The sequence below is a fragment of the Garra rufa genome, chromosome 16 (genome assembly GCF_049309525.1).
Source record: "Garra rufa chromosome 16, GarRuf1.0, whole genome shotgun sequence".
Taxonomy (NCBI): Eukaryota; Metazoa; Chordata; class Actinopteri; order Cypriniformes; family Cyprinidae; genus Garra; species Garra rufa.
Genome location: NC_133376.1, coordinates 31,801,250 through 31,825,251, shown reverse-complemented (window position 1 = coordinate 31,825,251; position 24,002 = coordinate 31,801,250). Strand labels below are relative to the sequence as shown.

The 24,002-nt window shown below is 35.6% G+C and overlaps 2 protein-coding genes across 2 annotated transcripts in view; one reads left to right on the top strand and one right to left on the bottom strand.

Moving 5' to 3' along the window:
* Positions 1-6,347: 6,347 nt before the first annotated feature.
* Positions 6,348-9,389, bottom strand: c1galt1c1 (C1GALT1-specific chaperone 1). The gene is made up of 2 exons (XM_073820704.1): positions 9,225-9,389; positions 6,348-8,957 (listed from the first exon to the last, which is right to left on the bottom strand). Exon 2 carries the CDS (start codon positions 8,938-8,940, stop codon positions 7,990-7,992), a length of 951 nt encoding a protein of 316 aa, XP_073676805.1. The 5' UTR covers positions 8,941-8,957; positions 9,225-9,389; the 3' UTR covers positions 6,348-7,989.
* A 2,978-nt stretch (positions 9,390-12,367) lies between these two features.
* zdhhc9 (zDHHC palmitoyltransferase 9) overlaps positions 12,368-24,002 on the top strand; it is a 42,393-nt gene continuing 30,758 nt past the window's right edge. The window contains exon 1 of the mRNA XM_073820376.1: positions 12,368-13,185. Within this exon, the coding sequence (XP_073676477.1) occupies positions 13,019-13,185 (167 nt within the window). The 5' untranslated portion in view covers positions 12,368-13,018. The remainder of the gene's footprint in view (positions 13,186-24,002) is intronic.

Here is a 24,002-nt window from a genome sequence, read left to right as displayed (position 1 = left end):
ATATTAATATGCGAGGGAATGGATGCTGTACAATCATACCTCACCCTCAAGTCATTTCTCTAATAATTTTTTTATATTTTTGTGTTTTCACTATTGGATAATATCAAAAATAAAAATGTAGACTAGTAATGTTATAATAAAATGTTAAGGTTGTAATAATGATTAATTTTGACACCAAAAAAGGGAAATTTACAGAAGAAGTGGGTAATTCTGAATTATTGTTATTTTATTTAAACTGCTAATACTGTAACAAAAGGTTGATGTTCAGGATGCAATAACTTTGATTCCTCTCATATTGTCAGTATTTAGTCATGGATTCAGTGGGAGTGAATGTAATAGAAACCGCAACTCTTGGGAGACCCTTCCGGCTGGGCATGCTGTATGACTGCAGAAAGGATGCCCTAATACCAGGTACCAAAATGCAACCTCATCACAACCCCAAATAAATAATAATATAGGGCACTGCACATGCATTGTAAGATTAGGAAAATGTGTTCATTTTGCAGACATTCTTATCCAAAGTGTTTAAAGTTTTATTTGGTATGTCTATTCTCTCAATCAAAACCTGTAGTACAAAGTATAAGTGTGCAATTATTTGATCCTCTATATGAATTCCTTTAATTTCCGTTTAATATTTTGTCTTCATTACAAGGATCAGGCTTTGGAACCAAGAGCAGCTGCAGCAGAATATATGTTCTCACCCTCAGATTAATACAGATTTCAAAGTCATAGCCTCAGACTCCATTGAGGAAAAATCTAAATAGCTAAATATTGACGGGGGACTGAAGTTGAGTTTTTTAGGTGAGCTCATCCATGTAAGTGGTGCAGCTAAATATCTCAGTGACACCAAGAAGTCTTTCAAACAGCAGAGACTGACGCTACATTATCATTCAACCACTAAGTTTGTAGAACTGACCATGAACCATTTGCCTTCTGGAAATATTGCTGATCTTGGGCTGTTAGAAAATGATACAGCCACGCATGTTGTGATAGCAGTGCTGTATGGTGCAGACGCCTGCTTTGTTTTTGACAGAGAAGTTGCATCGAGTGAAGATAAAAATACAATAGCAGGGGAAGTAGAAGCTGCCTTTAATAAACTGAGTGGCATATCAGTAGGTGCAGAGATTGATTTGAGAATGGATGCCAGTCAGAAAAATGCAGTTCAAAAATTCACTTGTACATTTTATGGAGACTTCCAGTTGCCATCGAACACGAATTCATTTGAGGATGCTTTAAAGGTTCTCATTGATCTTCCAAAACTTATTGGAGAAAACAAAGAATTGGCGGTTCCATTGAGAGTGTGGCTTTATCCTTTGGACAAACTTCACTCAGGAGCTTTAAAACTTCAGAAATATATCAGCATTGATCTAATCACAGAGATGGAATCAGTAATCGAGAGTTTAAATGCAACTGAGATGAAATGCAATGACCTTCTGAAGGACGCACCTGCTTTGGCTTTTGCAGCATTTCAGAATAAAATACTGCACATGAAGCGGAACTGTTACAAATATAAGTTGAGGCTCATGAAGAAACTTGGCGATCTGCTGCCAAACATCCGTGGCAATATGGTAAAGGACACTGCACTTATTGATCTTCTAAAAAATCATGAGGAATCTCCATTCAGAGGAGCTGATCTTGAACAGTGGATGAAACACAGAGAGAATGAATCTCTCATTGTTTAAACACTGCTCAGGCAACTGAATGATTCTGGAGCGAAAGTAGAAGACAACTTAGATAGCATACTGATGGATCTGAAAGTTGGAGATTTGGTTAGCTACACGTTCACATCATTGGATTGGTCAGATGTGCTTCTGCCTAAACAAAAGGCCTATGTGAGTCTTCCAACAACAGGAAAAACTATTGAGAACCTGGAAATGTATATTAAAGAATGGGTGGAGAAAATCCTTAAAGAGAGGGAGAGAAAAATTGAGGCTCAAATTGAGTAATTAAGAAGCAAATACGAGACAGAAATGGACCAGCTCAAGAAGAGACTAACAAAATGACTGAGGAAAAACAGAAAAAATCTGAATATCATCAAAAATTAAAGAGACAAAAAAAGACACTGAAAAAAAAAACAAGATAGAGAGAGAAAAGAAAAATATAAACAAGATCAGAAAATGAGTAAACATGCCACAAAACATGAAGAGATTTTAAAGAAATAAAAAGGATCAAACAAGAAGAGTGAAAAATAAAAAGCTTAACATAGGAAAAAATGGGCTTAAAGGACAATGGAATTGGAGGATGAAAAAAAAGTAAGAATAAATGAAAGAGGATAGAATAACCAAAGAGAAACATAAGATCAGAGAGAAAAACAAGATCAAGATCAAGATCAAAAAATGAGAGACATTTGAAAGAAACCGAGAATAAAATTGTGTTGTGTGATTGATGTAAGAATCCTTCAGGTAAAAATGTCATATCATTGCCTGCTAATCAGCCTAGGGCTGCAACTAACGATTATTTTAATAATCGATTAATCTGTCGATTATTTTTTCGATTAATCGATGAATCGGATAAAAAAACAAGGGATTTACAACCCTTTATTCAAAAACAGAACTAAAATCTTTAGAAAGTGCACGAACATGTTGCTCCTTGAACTGTTATAATAATAATAATAAAATAAAAATGGACTAACACAAAAAACATACACATGTATGCTTTACATCTGCCAAATATAAATAAACTAAAATTACTATCCGTCAAGACAGCGGCTTGCTGTGGTGTACATGCTGCATTTCCCATCAAGAAGCCTCTCAAATTAAATTCCTCAGTGCGCATTAAAAAAGTCATGTGACTTTGCACACTGGAACGGGATAACTTGACTAACTTTCTGCTACATTCATTCTGCCATGGCGGTGTTTAGTGTCCTGCCATCAGCAGCGACCAGCTGGAAGAGTTCCGCATTCAAATGCACGCAAAACTGGCCTCAAAGCCCCAGCAAAAGTAATAACCATGAATGTGTCAAGGCAAAAATTAACCCTTTAGGCGCCAGGGTTTTTTTTGAAAAATGCTGGATTTTGACATCAAGATTTCAAAAGCTTGTGGCTTGAAAGGGCTTAAAGATAGAGATCTACTGTAAATTAGAAAAATGTTGGGCATCACCAAAAGTTGATGTGGGGTGTAAATATTCTCATCTAATTTGCATATTATGACGTCATCATGGGGGCCGCATTATTGAAATTCATAATATTCAGGAAATAGTAGATATTGAATTGATGTTTTTTAGTTTTTTGTCTTTTTATCCACATTACAAATGATCAGAAAAGAGAAAACCAACAATAAAACAGGAAAAATTACTCAATTATTACTATATTACTATACTATATAGTAAAATGCACGTGAACAGTAGCCTAATGTTTGATTAGTTCATCAGTAATACTCAGGAAATAATAGATATTGAATGGATGTTTGAACTTATTTGCACATTTTTTTGTCTTTTATCCTCATTCCAAATTATCAGAAAAGAGGATACCAACAATATAACAGGAAAAAGTACTAAATTATTACTATTCTATATAGTAAAATGCATGTGAACAGTAGCCAACTGTTTGATCAGTTCATAATAATATTTAGGAAATAATAAATAATGAATGGATGTTTGAAGTTATTTGCTAATTTTTTTGTCTTTTATCCTTATTTCAAATAATCAGAAAGAGGAAACCAACAATAAAACAGGAAAAAGTACTAAATTATTACTATATTACTATTCGATGTAGTAATAAAATGCATGTGAACAGTAGCCAACTGTTTGATCATTTCACAAGTAATATTCAGGAAATAAAAGATAATAAATGGATGTTTGAACTTATTTGCATGTTTTTATTTTTTTTTTATCCTCATTCCAAATGATCAAAAAAGAGAACACCAACAATAAAACAAAAATATTACATATTACACTACTATACAGTAGTAAAATGATCAAATGGATGAGAATAGAGGAAACCAACAATAAAACAGAAGAAATTACTAAATTATTAGAATATTACTATACCCCTGTGTACACTATGACCATATTCACCCCTGCCACCCCCATTCCTTTTGGGCAAAGGGACGAAATGATCGCTGGTTATGCTTTGTAAACACTTTCTCGTGGTGCGCGGCGGCACCACTGCGAGGCAAAGATGTACCGGGAGACGCGCGTCTATTAGACGGCCGATCGTCACTTCCAAAAGGCAAACATTCCCCTTCAGAGTGAGAATCGGCAAATAACATTTGCAACATTTGTTTGTGCTTTATTTGTTTGTGCTTCATGAACAATCTCGTCTTACACAGCGGCACAACTGCTCCGCAAAGATGTACCGCGAGATGCGCGTCTATTAGACGGCCGATCGTCATTTCCAAAAGACAAATATTCCCCTTCAGAGTCACAATCAGCAAATAACATTTGCAACACATCTTCACGGTACAACTTTTTATCAGCCGTTTGGTGCTTTTCTCCTCACAAATCTGACAATTTACTCTATTTACACTATGAACTGTACTGCTTCCGCATCAATGAAGATCGCTCGCTTTCTCTATGATTTCCGCCAATACTTTGAACAGGAACAAGACGTAATTTTGGTCTAGAATCGAAGTACTACATGTCTGCCATCTAGTGGTTAGGAATACAAATGAGAAATTACACCGTATTAGGAACTACAGTCTATTTCAATGGGTATGACGTCTTGTCGCAATTCTGCGACTTTGGCGCTTAGAGGGTTAAGAAAATATTCGAATTACTTATTAATAAACTTTTCTGATTCAGTGTTGCAAAGATGAAATTGACGATCCTGCCATCTGCTCATTAATGCCTAATGCATCTTTATGGATTAGCTAATGAAAGAGTTTTGTTTTCGATTTTAATTATTTCGTTTTATAGTAAAATAATAATTTAAAGCTTTCTATAGATATTGTGTTTGTGAGGCAATTACCTGGGTTTCGGTTAATTATTGTGAAGCGCTCCTGTTTAAACCAAAGATATCAAGCGTATTCTGTTTGTTTTCTTTAAGAGCACATTTTGTTGATACTGTTAGTACACACAAACTAAGGTAGACCCTTTACAGTTCCGGCCCGGTGGTAAATTACTCTTACCTTTATGAGCAAAAAAGAAATTCCACATTGCACTGGCGTCTCCATGCGCTGCAAAGCGCGCTTCTCTCCGCACAAACTTTGGATTTATATTGATTGAATGATTAAACTAATATTGTGATATGTTTTAAGTTTTTTATATCAATGGATTTTAATTTAAATCGCGATTAATTAAGCAGGCTTTTGATCTGTCTGCCGCTGTTTGCTAGGTATAACTTTAAAAAACAAAAACTTGAATTTAACAAACAAAAAGTGTTCCAAATATATCTCTAAATTAACTTTATAAACTAAAGGAACGAAAATAAATGTAATCACTTTGCTATTAAAATCAGCAGCTGTGTAATGAGGAAGAGAAAGAGAAAAAAAGACAGTCGGACTGGAAATTCAGTCGGCCAAAAATTGATGAGCTGTCGGACATTTTTACAAGGAATGTTTGTTTAATAGCCTATTTAATACTCTTAGGCTACTTTCTTAATTAAATATATTATCTCTTTGATTTATTTTAGCGTTTTTAGGCTGCTTGTTTGCTGACTGAAGTGTAGGCTATATATAAAAAAACAACGTGCCACCGTCACAGCCCTATTCAAAACTGAGACGATTTCACCTCAGCAGAGCTCCTCTTTCTCCTTACGGTTGTGGTATGTTTTCGACACATTATACAGACAGACAGTGTTACAAAAACTATAGAAGTAGTTTTCTCCATCTCCACTATCCAACGACCCGTACAGCAGCTGTTTTGCGATCGAGCATTGGCTGCTGTGAAAGTACGCTAGCCAAAGTAGGCTTAAATATCAAACATGTTTGATATAAATCGGGGCAGCATATATATATAATGTAGAAACGGTGCTTTATGCTCAAATGTTCCAGTTTTGCGCATAAGTTAAATTCGCATTTTTGGATGGAAACACAGCTTATGAGGCGCCGAACTCTGCTGGCATCAGTGCGGGAGAGAGACCGAATGTGTCCACTCCGCTCTGCGCTCAATTTTTTTTAAATATATATAATAACAACCAAATGTCTCTGCGTCGCGCGACACAACGAATCGATTATGAAATTCGTTGCCAACGCTTTTAGTAATCGATTTTTATCGATTTTATCGATTCGTTGTTGCAGCCCTAAATCAGCCCAAAGCTGTGTAAATCAATCTTATTTGATGTTTGATCAGGGGTTTGAAGTGGGATCAGCTCACCTTAATGTCAAACTTTTTCTACAACAGGCTCTTTCAGATTTTAATAAATGAGTACAAAACATCATTTTTATTATTATTTATTAAACTAGATAATACCAACCTGCCAGTATTGTTGCAATCTGTGAAAGATCAAGTATCCACAGAAATTAAGAAATTGTATGCACTTATTCATGTATTCACTTTTTTATTTTTAGCCTTTACTATTACTTAAAGCAAAGTGAGATCAAGCATCCTGATGTTTGCTGAATAAAAACTATTAAAGAGAATTTAAAAAAACACAAACCAGTGTATAATGTAGTACATCTGAATTATAGAAACAATATTTCGATATGTAAATAAATAGACAATTTTCTATGCAAAGTAATTTTACAATCTTAAGTGTATTACAAGTGTAAACCACATTAACTTTGACTTCAGGTTTTCCATACACAGTAAAGAAGCCATGAAAATATCTGTTCCCTTCTGTATAACATTCTATCAAGATCATCAAAAGGTTCTTCATTTTCAATCTCTGCCAGTCCCCCATAAAAAAAAGAAAGGAAAATGTAAAGAATAATCAATACACAGGCAGATAAACACATACAGTTGAAGTCAAAAGTTCAGAATCTGCAAAATATGAATTATTTTACAAGAGAGATCATACAAAATGCATGTTATTTTTTTTTATTTAGTACCGACCTGAATAAGATATTTCACATTAAAGACATTTACATAATAATAGTTGGATTTATAAAAATGACCCCGTTCAAAAATTTACAAATACTTGATGCTTAATACGGTGTTGTTTCTGAATGATCCACAGCTGTTTTTTTTGTTTTGTTTTTTTGTTTAGTGATCGTTGTTCATACTGAACAGTTAAACTGTCCGCTGTTCTTTAGAAAAATCCTTCAGGTCCCACAAAGTCTTTGGTTTTTCAGTATTTTTGTGTATTTGAACCTTTTCAAAATACAATGACTATATGATTTTAAGATCTTTCCACACTGAGGACAACTGAAGGACAAATATGTAACTATTACAGAAGGTCCAAACGCTCACTGATGCGTCAGAAGGAAAAACAATGCATTAAGACATTGAGAAGTTTGAAGATCAGGGTAAATTTTACTTATTTGGTCTTCTGGGGAACATGTAAGTATCTTCTGTAGTGTCTGAGAGGCAGTACTAACTGAAAAAAATATGAAATTTGGGCAAAATAAGGAAAATTTTTACACATCCTCATTACGTTCAAAAGTTTTCACCCCTTTATTCAGATCAGTACTAAAAAACATTTTGTATAATCTCTCCTATTTTGGTCAAACATTATGCAGATTCTGCAAGGTGTATGTAAACTTTTGACTTCAACTGTAGTTATCACCAAATGGATCATAGTGTATACACGTGAGTATTATATACTTTCTATTAATTTTAATTTTGCATCATAATGCATATCTGATCCATATGTGTGCCAATTATAAATCTAGTGTAATTTTTATTCAGTGCACAAAATTTCCAATGTTGGCCCCTCATGATTAACTTATATCCAAACAATTATCTTTTTGCTTTTACCAGAATGCATGTGTATGGAAAAGCATAGTGTAACCCCTTCAACTCACAAACCCACACCAACTTTCAGAGCACACAATCAGAAATAAAGTCCAAACTTCACATCACAGCTAATTCAGCCCTGCACCCAATTATGATCAACTCAATCTCAATTATGTGAGTGACAGTAAAAGTTCCAATACAGAACCTACAGTCAATCAATCATTATCAGAGTCTTTCGGAGGCAGAAATGTCAAGGAATCATGAAAATCATGTCCATATGGCCGAAGTCGGTAGACGCCGTACATCAAAACCTGTATCTGACTCGGATTCATGCCACCGAATGTAATGGCCATGTCAGAGCAACAGGCCTCCACAACTTCAACTGGGTTTTGGCCCATGCTGTCGGAAATCAAAGAGCTGACGCTCTTCTTATTAAAAAGACTTTTGCCTTGCGCATCCTCTCCATTTTCAGCGAACACCCCGCTGTATTTCAGACAGGTGGCGAGTTGCTTTTCTTCAGGCGTCTTCCACAAGGCATGTCCTCGCTCTGGGCACTTGTCCTCGTCTTTAAATATGTTTATCAGCCTTCTCATTGCTTCATAGCTCAGCACGATCCCGCTGTCATACTCTACATAATCCAGCTCTCCGGACTTTTCCGTGTGGCCGATGTAAAACGGCTGGCTTGGATCTTTATCCAACACCAAATACTTGAGGTTCTCTATAATCGCGAACGTGGTGGGCCTGGCCACGAAGAACCAACGCAGGTCTCCTGCATTCTCATAGGCGTGTTTGATGGCTTTGCGAAGCCTAGCCCACTCATCCTGTTCCTGTAGGTCAACCGCCTCGAGAGCTTTTGACGATTCGGACGTGTAGAATACAGATTTGTCGCAGTGTTTGCTCCAGGTGTCGTTGGCTGTCGCCCAGTGGACCAGGAGCTTGGGAGTGACCATTATGAGGCAGTACACTCGAACCTGCAGTGCCAAGTCTGAAATCTGAGACTGTGATAACTTTTGTAGTTCATCTTTGCTGGCAGGTTTCAGATGATGGTGGAGATGCTCGTGACCTTCTGAGTGGGTTCCTGAATTAAAAGTCTCAAAGAAAGATATCACCAGGCAAAATATTCCTCCTAGGATCATGCCTTTCATAAATGAACTGCCCTCAGACATTATGCTCGACCTTTAACCTGTAAACAAAAATATGAACATAATTTAGAACAAACTATAATGGCAGTTTGTGCGCTAAATGACATTTGTTCAGCTGTAACAACAAAAATCTTCTATATGATGCGGTAACTTAGACTTTTGTTCCTGGTGACAATACAAAGCTACTTTACAAAGCAGATGGTCAGGTTTGTTGTACTTCCTACTCAGAAGGATAAAAGACTAAAACACCCAATAAACAGTTGACCAAAACTACATGACACAATTATTAGTTAGTTATAATCGCATACCTGTCAATAACTCAGAATAGTGCGGGGATTTCGATGCTACACCGTCGTATTCATTTCCGTACACACAACCGGAAAACAATAAAACATGTAGTATCTGTTCTGAAGTCAGTTTCACCTGCCCTTCTTCTAATTCATTTGGACGGTATAAGGTAAACAAGCTGGTTTCAGGCCAGCACTGGTACTGGTTTCTAGAACACGGATGTTTAAGAGGATGTTGAAGCCACGCGAAAGGCATTGTGGGAAATGGTGTTCGTTTGTGCTGTCTCGCTGTGATGAACGCGGTGAGAAAAACTACAAAACGTCGATTTCCTCTAAGTTTGAAAGGCGGAGATAATTTTGTGCTTTAAAAGTTTTTACAGATATATCAAAATATATATATTTAAAAATTTATTTTTCAAAAATATACATAAAAAAATACATATTAACAACAACAACAACAAAAAAATCAAAAAGATAAGAGTTAAAATGACAAAATCAAATAAGTAACTAAATGCTTCACATGCTGTTTTCAAGTAACACGTTTACGAAAGAAAATAATTTTACCAATAAATAGACTGTTCATTTACTTTGTTTACAACTGTAGTTAAATGACAGTAAATTAATACATTAAAATGTTTTCAAAAAATAGACAGTAAAATGTAATTCATGCTAAAATGTTTTTTAAATAATAACATAATGTTATATTTAAATAACATTTAAGCATGAATTACATTATTATTATATTTTCTATATTAATTTTAAAATTGTAAAAGATTTTGATTTCTTTTATTGAATTCATGTTAAAATGTTATTTAAATATAACATCATGTTATTTAAATAACATTTTAGCATGAATTACATTTTATTGTCTATTTTCTATATTAATTTTAAAATTGTAAAATATTTTGATTTTTTTTAATTGAATTCATGTTAAAATGTAATTTAAATATAACATTTTAACATGAATTCAATTTAATTACATTAATAAAATGCTTTTTTAAACCGAAAAGAAAATAGACAAATAAACTGTAATTAATGTTAAAATGTTATTTAAATATAACATTAATGTCATATTGAAATAACATTTAAACATGATTTATATATAATTATGAAATTAAAAATTGTTTTACATTATTCCTTTTTTAAATGGCAAATTTTAAAAAGCATTTTTGCCAAAGTGCTTTTCTTCATTTCCTCATTTTGTCCTTTGTAAGAATACTATTTTTTTTTTATTGAAATTAGTGCTGAAATTAAGCATATTAAAACTGAATTACTCTATAATGCAATGGGTTTTATTTCTCCCCTTCCCATAAAATAAAAATGGTTATGCTAACGTTTGTGGAGCCACTGGAAAATGAAGCCATGAGGACACAGAAACACTTTATTAATATAAATATGTATTTCTTATTTCTTTTTAATCATATGTAGCTCATTTTAAAAGATCGTCAATGGAGAAAGATGTTTTTTGTAACCACATGGTGCAGTTACAGAATCTACCAGCAGAGGTCATGCCAAGGGGTCAAGAAGATTTGATTAGTTATCATGACTCCTGCTTTAGCCCCTGATAGCAGATGCCATTAATATCTACACCATCTGGTTCCAAAAAACATCTTTCTGCACTGACAGTCTTTAAAAATGAGCTATGTGTTCTGACAAAATATTTTGTCCTTGCCTTCTTTGTTCAAAGTAGTAAAGTAAGCACAAGTCTGCCGCTTTCTTGTTAATGTCAGCCTGTTCTTGTATTGTCACCTCTTCTCGCTTTTGATAAAGTCTCTCACTTCATGCTAATTAATAGCTTTCTTATTTATAAAAATAATCTTTGCTGTACCTCATATTTCCTGCCCACTAATGTTGCTAATGAACTCCTACTCCTATAAACTGGCTGAACTCTATCTCTCACGAGCTTAGCTTTGAAGTTGAATATAGATTTACAGCATTTTACATATTTACAAGATTACACAGGCAACACAAAGGCTCTCTTTTTCGTGCAAGATCCAAAGAGATAAAATATTCATGCAATTGTCACTGGCGCATATATATTTGCATAAAGCATCTTTTGTTTCTCAGATGACATCTTATTTCCTGCACACATTCTGAAAAAAGATTCTGGGAACAATCAAGATAAAAGAAATAAAGAAGCTGCATCCAATAATACGATTTAGAGGGTTTGCACTTACATCCCTAATTGATTCGTGGCCATATCGGTAATACTCAGATGTAAACAGCAACATGGATTGCATGGGTAATGTACTACTGAATACGTTGTACTGCTAATTTATGCTGTCTAAACCAGGAAAAAAAATGTGTGGAAGCTGCTAAATCATACAGAGAAGGACTTAGTGAGCAGGAAAGGGCGCAATATTTTGAGAAATTTAAGTTAATAGGTGGTACATAGATATGTACGAGCAGCATTAATTAAGATATTAGCTTAATATTTCATCTACCTGACTGGAAATGATAAGAACAAACACAAATGTTGTCAAGATTCTTGCCCTGGAAATCCTGGTTCAGTTTGACCAACCACAAATGCCTTTTGCATGATGTTTTTGCACTCTTCTCCTTAATTTGTTATAACTTTTAGTTACATAGTCTATAGTGCTCCCCATCCGAATAATTAGTACAACCCAAAACATGATAATAATTGAAAATTTCAGCAGCAATAATCAGCAAAATATGCAATTTCATTTGGTTCAGTGGTATTGTTTATGTTCAATTCCGCCCATAAGGCTGATTGATTATGTGTGAAAACACTCTATTAATTAGTCAAAATAGTTTTTTTTTCTTTGAAGGGGAGAAAACTGAAATGCTGTAGAACACAGGACAATAAATATACAGACATTAAACAAAGTAACAAGAACATATATAACAACAATAGCCAATGTATATAAAAAAAATCTAATAGCTTATACAATAATTATGGCTGGGATAGGCCTAAAATCGACTAGACTTGAATGAAGTATCCTTTCAACGTGCTGAGAATATCACATTAGCCTAAAAGGCTGAAAAGCAACAATAGTTCACCCTGTCATTTTGAGTGACTGCCTTAATGATGTGTTGGATATTAGTATTAGAAGACAAAATTCCTTTGTTCCCTGTACAGTGAGACACTGGCCCTTTAAGAAGAGACATTTCAATCTAGGCGTGTTTCCTGCTCCCGAAGAGAATCCAGCCCTGCTTGCATCCTACGACGCCAAATTGGAGGAAAGATTATCTTACACATTACTCAAATAATTGCTGTATAATCGGCACAGACCACAAAGGCTTTACTTGAATTTATTTTGCTTCATTTTAAGAGAAAATAGACGAAGAATCCTCTCGGGATAGACGCTTTTAACCAACCTAACCAATGACATAAATGTCAGTCGGTCAAGGTCCACTCACACTCCAGATGTGCGTTTAGCATTTACACGTTTGTTTCAGATCAGCCTCGCTTTCTCATCCGAAATCTGTTTCTATTTTAAACGGAGACGGTGTCAGATTGTGCCAGTATGGGAAATCTTCGCTTTTGGATGAGGATTTTGCTTTTTGATATTTGATTGGGACTTCAACCATGGATTTAAGTACAGAAGAGCAGATATGTAGAGCGACAGACTGATGATTTAAAACTGAAGATCCGTGAGGAAACACGGGAAGAATCATAAACAAATCGTCCACGTGAATGAAGAATTGCATTTCTGCCAAGACGCTCCTGTATTATTTTATTGCTGACAACACGTTAATCGTTCGTTAATCTCAGGTTAATCATTAAGTGGACGCGGTTGTGGTTTATTACAGGTTAAATTGACAAAAGACAATCTGCTTGTACCTTCGCTACCATGTCGGCGGTGATGATAGCACGGAAGGTGACTCGAAAATGGGAGAAATTACCTGGGAAAAACACCTTCTGCTGCGATGGACGGGTTATGATGGCTCGGCAGAAAGGAGTATTTTACCTGACCTTATTTCTCATCATGGGGACCTGCTCTCTGTTCTTCGCCTTCGAGTAAGTACATGTCATTAGTGATTATTAGATCTCATCTACACTGCTAGAGACGCGACTAAACCACACGAGCTATTGTCGGTTCGTTACAACGGGGGGTTTGCATTGTAGATGGCCTTTGTTTAATGCCATTGCAAGGATGAAATATTAAATGTAACAGCAAGTCATATCTCAGATACGCCAGCTGAAATTGGTTACTGTACGCCCAGGCTGTGTTTTCATATGGCCGATTCGTAAATGAATCGTTCTTTTGAATCAGAATCAGATCTTGTCAATGGATTGTTTGAAGCGGTTCACAAAATGATTCATTCGCGAACTGAATCTCTCCCAGCAGGTCTTAAAGGAGTAGTTCACTTTTAGAACAAAAAATTTACAGATATTGTACTCACCCCCTTATCATCCAAGATGTGCATGTCTTTCTTTCTTCAGTCGTAAGGAAATTATGTTTTTTGAGTAAAACATTTCAGGATTTCTCTCTATATAATGGACTTCTATAGTGCCCCTGAGTTTGAACTTCCAAAATGCAGCTTCAAAAGGCTCTAAACGATCACAGCCGAGGAAAAAAGGGTCTTATCTAGCAAAACGATGGGTTATTTTCTAAAAAAATAAAAATAAATTACAACTTATATACTTTTTAACCTCAAATGCTTGTCTTGTCTAGCTCGACAAGGCAAGCAGTTGAGGTTAAAAAGTATATAAGTTGTAAATGTTTTTAGAAAATAACCAATCGCTTCGCCAAATGAGGCCCTTCTTCCTTGGCTGGGATCGTTTAGAGCCCTTTGAAGCGGCATTTAAACTACATTTTGGAAGTTCAAACTTGGGGGCACCATTGAAGACCATTATATGGAGAGAAATCCTGAAATGTTTTCCTCAAAAAACACAATTTCTTTACGACTGAAGAAAGAAAGACATGAACATCTTGGATGACAAGGGGGTGAGTACGTTATCTGTAAATTCTTGTTATGAATGTGAACTACTCCTTTAAGTGAACAACTCATCGACTATTTAAACAGATATTATAGGATATTTTCGTGAGTGTGTGCTGATGAAACATTTATACTAAATTTCAGAAATTAAATCTATTTGAAATATGTTTACAGTTTGATCGTATGGCAGTTTTAGCACACAAACAAACCATTGGTTTTAATAAATAACAATTTGTGGAAATAAAATCTAAATTGAGTTCTAAATTGATTTGAAGAACTGGGATACAATAAACACCATATAGTTTTGTTTTAATAGAAAGTTTGCACTTACATCATGGTTTGGTCAGTTACCCAGATGCGTGGCCATATTGGAGATACTCGGATGTAAACAACAGCATTGATTGCACGGTTAGTGTATACTGAATGCATTGTTCTGCTTATTTATGCTGTCTAAACCATGGAAAAATGTGTGGAAGCTGCTAAATCATATAGAGAAGGACTTGGTAAGCAGGAAAGGGCGCAATAGTTTGACAGACTAAAGTGAATAGGTGGTAAAGATACATACAAACTTATGAATTAAGATATTAGCCTAATTATTTCACCAAATGTTGTCAAGATTCTTGCCCTGGAAATCCTGGTTCAGTTTGGCCAACCACAAATGTCTTGTTTCTCAGACAATTTTTTACACTCTTCTCCTTAATTTGTTATAACTTTTGGCAGTCTATAGTAATCCAAATGTGACCCTGGACCACAAAACCAGTCATAAGGTTAAATCACATGGTAGCTCAATAAATAAGCTTTCTATTGATATATGGTTTGTTAGGATAGGACAATATTTGGCCGAGATACATCTATTTGAAAATCTGGAATTTTCTTCTGCGAAAAAATCAAAATATTGAGAAAATCACCTTTAAAGTTCTCCAAATTAAGTTCTTAACAATGCATAATACTAATCAAAAATTACATTTTGATATATTTATAGTAGGAATTTTACAAAAAATCTTAATGGAACGTGATCTTTACGTAATTTCCTAATGATTTTTGGCATAAATGAAAAATCTATAATTTTGACCCATACAATGTATTTTTGGCTATCGCTACAAATATACCCCAACGACTTAAGACTGGTTTTGTGGTCCAGGGTCACAAATGTTTTCCTGGTTCAACCGATTAGTAAAGCCCAAAACATGACAATAATTTACCACTTTCAGCAGCAATAATCAGCAAAATTTGTAAGTTTCGTTCAGTTCAGTGGCATTGTTTACGTTCAGTGCCGCCATATGGCTGATTGATGAAGCGTTGTAAAAACACTCCATATAACATTTTTTAAAAACGATACTTTGAATCAAACTGTTCAAATCAGCAGGAATGAGTCAGACTTACCATCACTATATGACAGTCATAATCAACATTTCTCCAGAAGAACAAGAACAACTCTAAACAGTTCCAGAAGAACCTTTTTTTTTGCTACAAAATATGTAATTGGTTAGTTTTACCATCTGTATAAAACAACTGGGTTTTATTAAGGAGATCTTTTTGGACCTGTATATCACAATCCACCTTTTTTTTCCCTGTAAGATCGGATGCGGCCATTTAAATTTAATATGTCTGGCTTTCTGCCTCATCTACATCCAGCTAATTTAGCTGTACAAAACAGCTTGTTTTGCTGCTTAATATTGCAAACTAGTGTTTTTCCTAATATATTATTTTAATGTATTATCTTATGAACACATTAGTTTGTAGTGGAAACAGTTTCACCGTTTACTGCATGTTATTTTCCTTATTATTTCCCTGAGGCGGCTTATGAACCAGAAGTCTCACACATTACCAGACAGCTTACATATGCATTGAAAAATAAGATGGATAGAGCTATAAACATTTTGGATTTGTACATCACCCAACGTGAACCTAAAATAGCTTAGTACTACCCCGCTTAATATATACGCTAAAGAAAAATTACACAATTATATAAATACTAATGGCAGGTGTTCAAATTGTATGAGATCATTTGCCCTGTTGATGTTTGGGAAAGAGCTGTGTCATCTTTGTTATTGAAACACGTTTTCACAATAGCAGATTGCTGTCCATGTTGATAAAGCTGGATGTGCTGCATATTGGATATGAGCTCCCTTGTGTGGACTTATGACGTCTGTGGTCGGTGTTTCCTGAGACTCGAGTGTTGTGCCCTGCCCATATCTAGGATCCTGTATTAGGCCTGTTCATCAGCGAACAGGATACGATTCCCTGTCCCCAGTCAGAAACTCTCAGTCATGTATGGAGCTTCTGGCTCCTGTAGGGTTTCACTGCACACCATGCATGCTGATGCTGTTACTGATAATTAGTCCTCTTGAGGCAGACATATTAACGTAGATGCTGGGCTGAACGCAAAAGTGTGATTCCAAATAGTTTTTTTACATGACAAGCTAACAGATGAACTGGGATGAGTGTGTTTTTTCAGTTTGTGCTTGGAGTTTACCTACACAAACACTGTCTGTTACCAATTTCCTCTATAGACTGAATTTGCCTTGTGAGAGTGTCTGCATATTTTATTTATAATATTTTCCGAGTATTTTTTTTGTCGAACAGTGTCTAAAATAATACAATTCTGGCTATGACTATCACAAAAGAACCAGAAATATTAAATATCACCCAAGGTTATTTGTATAGTCCCTACAGGATCTGTAGTTTCTGTAGTGCACATTTATTTTTTTGTGCACTGTATCTTTTATTTAATACAGAGCATGATATTCCAAAAGTGTTTATGGAAACACATTGCTTCCAGCTATTTTGATTTTATGAGGAATTATTTATTGAGTATTGCTGAACGCTCTCACTATTGTGTCCTCATACAACTCTGTGTCCATGGGGCCTGCGTCTGGACAGTTTATTCCTCTGGAGGCTGAGTTACAAGCTCAAGACTGATCAGCAGGGCTGGACTTTGCACTGTTCTTTCTAAAGATCTTTGTTTTGTTGCTATGTCTACTTAAAGAAATTGTATCCCACCTCCCTTTTGATTACTCTTGTTGCATGTATCTTTGTTTGCTGAAAGTCTCTGCACTTATATTTTCATTTTGGGCTGTCTGTGTAAACAAGATTATGCAAATTGCATTGCATACATGTTTGTACTCTCTTTGGATATCAGATTTGGAATAGTGAGTTGTTTGTGTAGGCTGGAAATTTCGTGAAAAATCCGCTGTGTGTGTGTCAAAGTAGACCATAAAAATAGTGCTGATCCTGCACTCACTATAGCCAAGGGTTTGTCGATCCACGATTGGCTGAAAGGAAGAACCACTTACTATTGGCCTGATATCTTTATCTTAAAAGTGTAGTGTGAATTTAATGTAAATAAAAAGAAGGTTATATTAATATTATTTTTAAATTCTATCCACCTTATTCTTCAACGTGGCAGTAAGCCTATGGGCGACACTTATGGTTCATTAGCCGCTATAGGGAAATAATAAGAAGAATAACAACGTGCTGTAAATGGTAAAACTCTTTGCACTATGAACCAGTGTGCCCATAATTATGATAATACATTAAAATAGTATGGTAAAACACACCAATTTGCAATATCAAGCAGCAAAACGAGCTGTTTTGTACAGCTAAAAATAGACCAGAAGCCTGACCCATAAAATTTACAAATGGCAGCACACACTCTTTTTGGGAAAAATAAGGTGAATATTAGTATTTATCAATATATACTAATATAATTCATTTCTTTTAGTAATGTTGTAATGTGCTTTATTTTTATTAGTTTTTAAAAATATTTCATAAAGTTTTAATTTATTTTTCTGTTTTAGTTTTAATAATTTTAGTATGTATTTTGTTATTTTGTTTCTATTTGTTGTTAAGGCACTTTTTTTTACTTTTACTAATATTATACTATATTTTTACTAGGGGTGGGCATAGATTAATTTTTTTAATCTAGATTAATCTAGATTAAATCTTGGAATTAATCTAGATTAAAATGGCTAATTTGAATTCTGCTGAAGGCATTCAGAATATGTGTGCTACCCAAATAATGACTAAAAGTAAGTCTTCGAGAACGGGCCAGGTAGCGCATTAGACCAGGCGCTCCTCTCCTGTTTCCAAAATGCATCACAAACTGCTTGACAATTGCATTTACAACATAATTACCTATACAAACTTGTGTAACCAAGTACTTCTGCGCAAAAGGCTGCACGACGTGCGCGTCTGTATATGGGCATGGATAGCCTTTCTGCGTGCATAGTCTTCCATTAAAGTGCGTTGCTTTTAGAAGCGTCAATTCAGTTGTTGCATATAGTTTAATGTCTTTATTTCGGGATTATCAAAGTAAATTATAACTCACGTGCCCCAGTAAAAAGGGTCTAGCAACGCACCTGCCCTGAAGCGGCTTCATAACTGCATCCATATTTGCACGTCTCATTTGATGTGGTAATTTCACAGAAGTTGGAGACTCGTTCTCGCCCCCTACAGTGCAATTCGACTAGGTATACATCATCCGCGCTAAAATATCAAAGTGAAAGTCATCATATCTTGCGTAGTTTAGACCCAGCTCCCAACCCAACTTTGAGAATAGATTAACGGCGATATTTTTTTTTTATCGCCCGATAAGAGTCTCACGTTAACGCAGCACGTTAACGCCGATAACGGCCCACCACTAATTTTTACTATATTTTATTATGTAAAGGATTAGTTCCAGTATGAAAAATTTGAAAATTTTCCTAACAATTTAATCACCCCCATGTCATCCAAGATGTTCATATCTTTCTGTCTTCAGTCGCAAAGGAATTAAGGTTTTTGAGCAAAACATTCCAGGATTTTTCTCCAAATAGTGGACTTAAATAGTGGCCAATGGGTTGAAGGTCCAAATTGCAGTTTCAATACAATTCGATGCTCTACATCAGGGTTCCTCAAATCTTACCCTGGAGGGCCAAAGCGCTGCAGAGTTTAGCTCCAACCCTGATCAAACTCACCTGCTTGTGATTCTCTAATGATCCTGAAGACCTTGACTAGCATGCTCAGGTGTGTTTGATTAGGGTTAGAGCTAAACTCTTCAGGAAAGTGGATCTCGTGGGCCAGATTTGAGGATCCCTGCTCTACATGGTCCCAGTCGCGGAAAAGGGATCTTATTTAGCGAAATGATTGGTCATTTTCTAAAAAAAATAATGTATATAATTTTTAACCACAAATGCTCATCTTGCACTACTTCACGCATTATGTAATCACATTAGAAAAGTGCGGTAGTTCTTCTTCTGTGTACTGTGTAAAAAAACTCCAACTTCAAAATCATCCAACATTGTTTTACAGTTTTTTGTAAAGGTCGTTTGACTTTCTTTGCATGTTTGCTTTATAAACGCTGGGTTGGTTCTTCTGCTTATGTCACATGTGACCTTTCCAACATGATTTCGTAATACCAAAGTCCCTTTAAGACAAGTCGTGTCACTCGGCGGCCATCTTTGAAACGCTACTCGGGCAGGCAAGTGCAGCTCCTATCTCTTTGAATGGGGAAACATCAATTTCTCAAACTGTTCACCAAGCTGACGATTAAATTTCATATTTTAAATCTCCAAAGAGATCCAACACGAACTGCCTCATAAATATGGTTCCTTGAGCTCCAATAACGTTTAAAAATGCTTATTTCTTCCGGCTCAATGAGCCAGTGTGCATGCGCAGTACTGAGTGCACGTCTTAAAGTGCCGATTGTTTCTTCGGGACTTCTAACGGCAGTTGTAGTGACGCGCTGACTTTGCTAATCAACGATTGGCTCTTTCACTAAGAAGGCGGGGCTTCGTGGCCATAATGAACGTTGCATTTTTCCCCATTCAAAGCTATACGAGTGACATGTCTTGGGTATTCTATAGTCTTTGGTAATACTTGAATTTGAGCTAGTGCAAGATGAGCATTTGTGGTTAAAAAGTATGTACTTTTTTTTTTTTTTTTTTTATTGAAAATTAGATAATTTCACTAGATAAGACCTTTTTTTCTTGGCTGGAATCGAGTAGAGCCCTTTGAAGCTGCAACCCACTGATCCAGATTGAAGACCACTATATGGAGAAGAATCCTTGAATGTTTTCCTCAAAAACCTTAATTTCTTTGCGACTGAAAAATTTGTAGACTGAATACCTGAAGAGTGTAATACTGTGACGCTATCAAAACAACAAGTGTTTATGAAACCTGTTTAAAAACAGACCGTTTTTGCAGTTTTAGTATGTTAGAAATGCAGACTTAAACCGGTTCACCTTTAACATACTAAATCTGCTCTCTAAAATGGTTCTACACTAGTGAAATGGTTTCATGCTAGCACTTGATGTGTTGACAGTCATCAGATTCTATTGATTGTGTTCGCCCACTCGTTCTTTCGCTTTAGAAGTACATAGATCAGGTTTCACTTAGCCTTTGTCTTGTATGTTTGTTCTATGGCTTTGTTGCTCAGTAGTTAAATGTCTATACATTTTATGTTTATCATTGAATGGTGGATAGCTACTCATGCTGTTGCTGAGGAAGTGTCTAGTGTATGACTTGGTGTTTGTGGTCAGTGTGAGAAGGCTGCCGTCTTTTGCTGTCCCTCTGCAGGGGTCGTGATAAAGGAGTGGAGACTGTTTATTCTTATGGATTTTTTCGTCCCTGTGCAATTTGAGTGCAAAATTGGAGCTGTGGCAAATTTATCTCCATGAGGGATTAGAACACTGCTTTTTTTGGCAGTAATGCATAATTCATTTGCTTCGTGATTCACTTGCTCTTAAATTGGCAAACTCTTTATGAAGAATTAACAGAGGCAGTGCATGTAATTTTCAGGCGTGGAAATGTCATTACAACTTATATCAGTGTGACGCGGCTGAAATATTCTTTTGTGCTTTATCAGTACATATTTATACTTTATTATGGTTTACCTACACCTGTATTGCACTTTAAGCTTTCCTGAGAGTCAATTATCAGAAAGAATAGCAACTGATGTCACATCCGGATGTAGGATCTCAGTGTATTTGTTCGCTGGCTAATCTTTCCCTGCTTTATTGTTAGTGCTGCTGCTGCATACTATTTTAATATCATATCATAATCAAGTTTTGCAACGCAAATTTCAAATGCATAAGGTCATTATTTGCATGTTAAATGTTTTACTTTAGACTTTCAGGACTGTTCATTCCTTAACAGTTTGACCTACTTTTTGGTTTGACATACATGTACAACAATGACTGTATGATTTTGAGATTGATCTTTTTACACTGAGGACAACTAAGAGACTCGTATGCAACTATTACAAAAGGTTCAAACGCTCATTAATGCTTCAGAAGGGAAAAACCCTGCATTAAGAGCCGGGGGTGAAAACTTTTAGAATTTGAAGATCAGGGTAAATGTAACTTATTTTGTCTTCTGAGAAACATGTAACATCTTCTACATACCTTTTCTGTGAAAAGACTGATACAAAAATCATACCGTCCTTGTTGGAAATGGTTCAATTACACAAAAATGCTGGAAAGCCAAAGAATTTGAAGGACCTGAAGATGTTTCTGAACATCGGGCAGTTTAACTGTTCAGGACAAACAAGGAACTCGTGAAAAACTATCACTAAACAAAAAACAAAAAACAACAAAAAAAAACCACAGCTGTGGATTATTCAGGTAACAACACAGTATAAAGCATCAAGTGTATGTAAACATTTTATAAATTCAAGTATGGTTTTTTTGTGGACTATATGTAAACTCAACCTTTCCAAGACAGAACTGCTTGTGGTTCCAGCAAACCCATCGTTTCATCACCCTTTCTTTCGGAATATGCTTTAAAACTCATTGTTCAAGCTCTTGTTCTGCCTAGGCTGGACTATTGCAATGCTCTTTTGGCAGGTTTTCCAGCCAGTTCTATTAAACCTTTACAATTAATCCAGAATGTGGCTGCAAGTTTAATTTTGAATGAGCCGAAAAAAACGCACGTCACACCTCTCTTCATCAAATTGCCATAGCTACCAATAGCTGCTCGCATAAAATTCAAGGCATTAAGGTTTGCCTACAAAACCACCACTGGCTCTGCACCCCTTTACCTAAATTCATTACTTCAGACTTATGTGCCATCTAGAAGCTTGCATTCTGCAAGTGAATGGCGCGTTATTGTGCCATCCCAAAGAAGCACAAAATGTCTTTCACAGGCTTTCACATTAAATGTACCCTTTTGGCAAAATGACCTGCCCAACTCAATCTGAACAGCTGAGTCCTTAGCCATCTTCAAGAATCGGCTAAAAACACATCTCTTCCATCTTTATTTGAACTCTGGCACCCTCTATTCTAATTCTATTCTTTAAAAAAAACTTGCCCTTTTAGACTTATTCTCTATTAATTTACTTATTTACTTATTAATTTACTTGTTTTCTTAAAACAAACAAACAAAAAAACTAACACTAGCTTCTCTACTCTTGTTGTATTATATTTATCTATTTTTAGGCCTCTAACTCTAGCTTGCTTTTTCTTTTTTACTCTATCTATTTTCTTTTTATTTATTATATAATTAAAAAAAACTTGATACGTGTACTGCATTAAGCTAAATGAGACTCGTCATAGCACTTGCATGTTTTTGCTCTTTTGTTTTTGATTGCTTCGATTTTCCTCTTTTGTAAGTCGCTTTGGATGAAAGCGTCTGCTAAATGTCTAAATGTAAATGTTAAAATTAACATTTTGCAAGGTGTATGTAAACTATTGACTTCAACTGTTAGTATTGGTGTATTTGGTGTTTCGTCAGAGTCACAATTGTCACAATGAGTCTATATGTTGTTTTTTAACCATCATCCATGGTTTTTCTTCCCTCATTATCCTTTCCGGTGGCGTACCGGATGTTTGCGCCGAGCACTATCAGTAACAATACTTGTCAGGCCTCCCTGCCCCCACCAGTCTCCACCTAGAGACCAGCCAGACCAATGAAGCAGCTCTATTGATTTTACGAACACACAGCTAAGCCTTTTCATAGCCAGCCATAAAACTCTGCAGTTGCGCTTCATGTTGTCTTAACTGTGGAAAACAGTCCTTTTCACCTTGTTCTCTGTGGAACAGAGTGCAGATAATTCACTAAGGACAAGCTGTGAAGGCAAACAGAAGGGTGGAGATGCTGTAACACAGTGGCAGGAATGGCTTTATGCTCTAGTGAATGATTAGAACTACACCGGTTTAATTATCTTGACACCAGAGATTACCAAAAAGTGTCTTTCTATGTCATTCCCCCATTTTGTTGAATGTAAATCAGCATGAAATCAAAACTGACCCTGTTAACTTCAGTAATGCGTGTTTCTGGTCCAACTTGTGATGTGAATGATTCATTCGGTAAGCTATTTCAGAGAGAATGGGTTTTGTTTGTAAGCTTGAATCATAATGAAATATCTTACAGTGATAATGATTGATAATGTTAATGTTGGCTGTTTAAACATTGTTTGAACACTCATTCAGTCCGGCTTCATTGTGGAAATGCCTGTTTCCAATTGATTACCACTCAACATTTTTTGCAGCTGAATATCCTGTTTCAGAATTATGTCACATTACGGAAGTCAAATGGTAATTTTTGTTGATTCTGAACAATAAAGTGTTGATTATGCATATGAGACCCTGGACCACAAAACGAGTCTTAAGTAGCGTGCGTTAGGGCTGGGCGATTAATCGAAAAATAATCGAAATCGACATTCAGAACCTATAATCGTTAATTTTTCCAGGAAGATTATTTCAATTACTTTCCCTTTAAAAAACACAAGCGCTCCGTTCCGTTATTCCGCCGACATGTCGATGGACAGCTTAAACAGTATTTATACAGTAAAAAGTATTTACAGGATATACAAGAGTAATTTTATTTAGAGGCGATACTGCTTATTTTCTACTTTTAATATGAAAAACATTGAAAATTCTTTATTTTGTTTCCAATAGTGCAAGTTATTTATTT